This window comes from Oncorhynchus masou, chromosome 29, assembly GCF_036934945.1.
Source record: "Oncorhynchus masou masou isolate Uvic2021 chromosome 29, UVic_Omas_1.1, whole genome shotgun sequence".
In the NCBI taxonomy this organism is placed as follows: domain Eukaryota; kingdom Metazoa; phylum Chordata; class Actinopteri; order Salmoniformes; family Salmonidae; genus Oncorhynchus; species Oncorhynchus masou.
In genome coordinates, this window is record NC_088240.1 from 90,991,184 (window position 1) to 90,997,183 (window position 6,000).

The 6,000-nt window shown below is 42.9% G+C and overlaps 1 protein-coding gene across 1 annotated transcript in view; it reads left to right on the forward strand.

Annotated features, from left to right (window-relative positions):
* The window catches only part of LOC135519836 (intermembrane lipid transfer protein VPS13B), a 764,993-nt gene that overhangs the window by 737,036 nt on the left and 21,957 nt on the right, over positions 1-6,000 (forward strand). The window contains 3 exon segments of the mRNA XM_064945043.1: positions 1,706-1,780; positions 1,782-1,896; positions 5,052-5,224. Coding sequence (XP_064801115.1) covers positions 1,706-1,780; positions 1,782-1,896; positions 5,052-5,224 — 363 coding nt within the window.

Genomic DNA, 6,000 nt, shown 5'->3' on the forward strand with positions numbered 1-6,000 from the left:
CTACCCCTAACCTCTAAACCCTAACCCTTACCCTCTAAACCCTAACCTCTAAACCCTAACCCCTACCCTCTAACCCCTATCCCTACCTCTAACGCCTAACATCTAACCCCTACCCTCTAACCCCTAACCCTACCTCTAACGCCTAACATCCAACCCCTAACGCCTAACCCCTAACCTTTAACCTCTAACCCCTAACCTCTAACCCCCAACCCCTAACCCAGTTTGAACTCTGTCATGAGCCTTCACAACAGGTACCAGTCCTTATAATCCTCTAACCCCTAACCTCTATCCACTAGCCCCTAACCTCTAACCCTTAACCTCTAAACCCTAACCTCTAACCCCTAAACTCTAAACCCTAATCCCTAACCCAGCTTGAACTCTGTCATGAGCCTTCACAACAGGTACCAGTCCTTATAATCCTCTAACCTCTAACCTCTATCCACTAGCCCCTAACCTCTAACCCTTAACCTCTAACCCCTAACCTCCAAACCCTAACCTCTAACCCCTAAACTCTAAACCCTAATCCCTAACCCAGCTTGAACTCTGTCATGAGCCTTCACAACAGGTACCAGTCCTTATAATCCTCTAACCTCTAACCTCTATCCACTAGCCCCTAACCTCTAACCCTTAACCTCTAACCCCTAACCTCTAACCCTTAACCTCTAACCCCTAACCTCTATCCACTAGCCCCTAACCTCTAACCCTTAACCTCTAACCCTTAACCTCTAACCCCTAACCTCTAAACCCTAACCCCTAACCCAGCTTGAACTCTGTCATGAGCCTTCACAACAGGTACCAGTCCTTATAATCCTCTAACCCCTAACCTCTATCCACTAGCCCCTAACCTCTAACCCTTAACCTCTAACCCCTAACCTCCAAACCCTAATCCCTAACCCAGCATGATCCTGCACAACAGGTACCAGTCCTTATAACCCTCTAATCCCCAACCTCTGACCCCAAACCCCCAACCTCTAACCTCTAACCACCAACTCCTAACCACCAACTCCCAACCTCTAACCCCCAACCCCTAACCTCTAACCCTAACCTCTATCCCTAACCTCTAATCCCCTAACCTCTATCCCTAACCTCTAATCCCTAACCTCTAACCCCCAACCTCTAACCCCCAAACCTTAACCCCTAACCTCTATCCCTAACCTCTAATCCCTAACCTCTAACCCCCAACCTCTAACCCCCAAACCTTAACCACCAACTCCCAACCTCTAACCCCCAACCCCTAACCTCTATCCCTAACCTCTAATCCCTAACCTCTAACCCCCAACCTCTAACCCCCAAACCTTAACCACCAACCCCCAACTTCTAATCGCTAACCTCTAACCCCCAACCTCTAATCGCTAACCTCTAACCCCCAATGCCTAACCTCTAACCTTTAACCCCTAACCTTTAACCTCTAACCCTACTACAGGAGAGACAAACAAGACATTATATTTGTATGATAATAAAATATATGATTTTTGTTTTTTTTTAATGTAATGTTTAATTGATAATGATGAGCAGTTAATTGTAACAACATTAGCAGGTCATAGTTCACCCTGACAAAGGATGCAGGACATATTGTCTTTCACCACTGGGGGGCACTGTAACCCCCGTTCTGTGTAAACCCCAGCCATTTTTTGCATTGATTTATCAACAAAAATTGTTTTTAAATTTAAAGGATCAACATAACTGATTGGTATCTGTCTCTCAGGACGTCCAATCGGAAGCTGGCATTCAGGGTGTTGCTGAGCGAGGCCAGTGTGTCGCTGAGTGATGACATCACCAGTCCGTGGAGCTCTTGAGGGTCTGTCCAAGCTGGAACCTGCTGCTTGAGGCATGGGGCTGGTCACCGCTGGGATGGGAGAGGCCTGTCTGGTCGAAGTCCACTGTGCCAGCCTGCAGGTGGGTCGACTCGTATTTATAGGTCACCTGAAAGGCTGTTTATAGGTCACCTGACCTGTTTATAGGTCACCTGACGTGTTTATAGGTCACCTGACTCTGTTTATAGGTCACCTGGGGCTGTTTATAGGTCACCTGACGAAGGCTGTTTGTAGGTAACCTGACGAAGGTCGTTTATTGGTCACCTGACGCCTGTTTATTGGTCACCTGACGAAGGCTGTTTATTGGTCACCTGACTGTTTATTGGTCACCTGCAAGGCTGTTTATAGGTCACCTGACGAAGACTATGTATAGGTCACCTGACGAAGACTATGTATAGGTCACCTGACGAAGACTTGTATAGGTCACCTGACGAAGGCTGTTTATAGGTCACCTGACGAAGGCTGTTTATCAGGTCACCTGACGAAGGCTGTTTATAGGTCACCTGACGAAGGCTGTTTATAGGTCACCTGACCTGAAGGCTGTTTATTGGTCACCTGGAAGGCTGTTTATTGGTCACCTGACGAAGGCTGTTTATTGGTCACCTGAGGGCTGTTTATTGGTCACCTGGTCACCTGACGAAGGCTGTTTATTGGTCATAGGCTGGGTCACCTGACGAAGGCTGTTTATAGGTCACCTGACGAAGACTGTTTATAGGTCACCTGACGAAGGCTTTATAGGTCACCTGACGAAGACTATGTATAGGTCACCTGACGAAGGCTGTTTATAGGTCACCTGACGAAGGCTGTTTATAGGTCACCTGACCTGTTTTTATAGGTCACCTGACGAAGGCTTTATAGGTCACCTTGTTTATATCACCTGGTCACCTGACGAAGGCTGTTTATAGGTCACCTGACGAAGGCTGTTTATAGGTCACCTGACCTGTTTATAGGTCACCTGAAAGGCTGTTTATAGGTCACCTGACGAAGGCTGTTTATGGTCACCTTATAGGTCACCTGACGAAGGCTGTTTCACCTGAGGCTCACACCTGACGATTGGTCACCTGACGAAGGCTGTTTATAGGTCACCTGACGAAGACTGTTTATAGGTCACCTGACGAAGACTATGTATAGGTCACCTGTTGACGAAGGCTGTTTATTGGTCACCTGACAAGGCTGTTTATAGGTCACCTGACTGTTTATAGGTCACCTGTTTTATAGGTCACCTGACGAAGGCTGTTTATAGGTCACCTGACGACGAAGGCTGTTTATAGGTCACCTGACGAAGGCCGTTTATAGGTCACCTGACGAAGGCTGTTTATAGGTCACCTGACGAAGGCTGTTTATAGTCACCTGACGAAGACATGTTTATAGGTCACCTGACGAAGGCTGTTTATAGGTCACCTGATGTATAGGTCACCTGATGAAGGCTGTTTCAGCCAAAACAGTGTATCTGCATGAAGGCGTAAAGCACAGGAGCAACACGGAGGCTTTTATCTCTTCATCGACTGTGAAAACATCTTCTGTAAAATAGAAAAATAGAAAAGGTACATTTCCTGCTTCAGCCGTCTAAATATCTTCCTGTGTTCAGTATAGATCTACACTATATATATCTATATTAACTCGATATTCCTCTGTTTTCTTCCAGCTGGATAACTACAGTATAGAGCTATATTAACTAGATATTCCTCTGTTCTCTTACAGCTGTATAACTACAGTATAGATCTACATTAACTAGATTATATAGATCTATATTAACTAGATATTCCTCTTTTCTCTTCCAGCTGTATAACTACATTTACATTACATTTAAGTCATTTAGCAGACGCTCTTATCCAGAGCGACTTACAAATTACAGTATAGATCCACATTAACTAGATATTGCTCTGTTCTCTTCCAGCTGTATAACTACAGTATAGATCTACACTAACTAGAGATTCATTCGTTCTCTTCCAGCTGCATAACTACAGTATAGAGCTACACTAACTAGATTATATAGATCTATATTAACTAGATATTCCTCTGTTCTCTTCCAGCTGGATAACCAGCTGTATAACTAGAGTATAGAGCTACACTAACTAGATATTCCTCTGTTCTCTTCCAGGTGGATAACTACAGTATAGAGCTACACTAACTAGATATTCTTCTGTTCTCTTCCAGCTGGATAACTACAGTATAGAGCTACACTAACTAGACATTCCTCTGTTCTCTTCCAGCTGGATAACTACAGTATAGAGCTACACTAAGTAGATATTCCTCAGTTCTCTTCCAGGTGGATAACCAGCTGTATAACTACAGTATAGAGCTACACTAACTAGACATTCCTCTGTTCTCTTCCAGCTGGATAACTAGAGTATAGAGCTACACTAACTAGACATTCCTCTGTTCTCTTCCAGCTGGATAACTACAGTATAGAGCTACACTAACTAGATATTCCTCTGTTCTCTTCCAGCTGGATAACTACAGTATAGAGCTACACTAAGTAGACATTCCTCTGTTCTCTTCCAGGTGGATAACCAGCTGTATAACTACAGTATAGAGCTACACTAACTAGATATTCCTCTGTTCTCTTCCAGCTGGATAACTACAGTATAGAGCTACACTAAGTAGACATTCCCCTGTTCTCTTCCAGGTGGATAACCAGCTGTATAACTACAGTATAGAGCTACACTAACTAGATATTCCTCTGTTCTCTTCCAGCTGGATAACTAGAGTATAGAGCTACACTAAGTAGACATTCCCCTGTTCTCTTCCAGGTGGATAACCAGCTGTATAACTACAGTATAGAGCTACACTAACTAGACATTCCTCTGTTCTCTTCCAGCTGTATAACTACAGTATAGAGCTACACTAAGTAGACATTCCCCTGTTCTCTTCCAGGTGGATAACCAGCTGTATAACTACAGTATAGAGCGACACTAAGTAGACATTCCCCTGTTCTCTTCCAGCTGTATAACTACAGTATAGAGCTACACTAACTAGACATTCCTCTGTTCTCTTCCAGGTGGATAACCAGCTGTATAACTACAGTATAGAGCTACACTAACTAGACATTCCTCTGTTCTCTTCCAGCTGTATAACTACAGTATAGAGCTACACTAACTAGACATTCCTCTGTTCTCTTCCAGCTGTATAACTACAGTATAGAGCTACACTAAGTAGACATTCCCCTGTTCTCTTCCAGCTGTATAACTACAGTATAGAGCTACACTAAGTAGACATTCCCCTGTTCTCTTCCAGGTGGATAACCAGCTGTATAACCGTGCCAGCTTCCACTTCCCAGTGTTGTTGTGCCAGGAGCAGTGTGTGGAGCTCCCCCTCTGGACCAGCGACGCAAACCCCACCACCTCACTACAGGCCATGGAGGAGTTTAAGGCGTCGTGCTTCCTCCAGCTGGGCCTCACCTTGGACAGGTATAATACCATGTCATCACTTTATTGGCCATGGAATTAATACCAATATCAGCATACCAACTATACAGCATCATTAATACAGCATCATCAATACAGCATCATTAATACAGCATCATTAATACAGCATCATTAATACAGCATCATTAATACAGCATCATTAATACAGCATCATCAATACAGCATCATTAATACTACAGCATCATCAATACAGCATCATCAATACAGCATCATTAATACAGCACATTTAATAAGGCATCATCAATACAGCATCATTAATACAGCATCATTATACTACAGCATCATCAATTCAGCATCATTATACTACAGCATCATCAATACAGCATCATTAATACAGCATCATTAATACAGCATCATTAATACTACAGCATCATCAATACAGCATCATTAATACAGCATCATTATACTACAGCATCATTAATACAGCATCATTAATACAGCATCATCAATACAGCATCATCAATACAGCATCATTATACTACAGCATCATCAATACAGCATCATCAACACAGCATCATCAATACAGCATCATTAATACTACAGCATCATCAATACTACAGCATCATCAATACAGCATCATTAATACTACAGCATCATCAATACAGCATCATCAATACAGCATCATTAATACAGCATCATTATACTACAGCATCATTAATACCGCATCATTAGTACTACAGCATCATTAATACTACATCATTATTTTATTTATTTTACCTTTATTTAACCTTTATTTACCTTTATTTAACCTGGCAAGT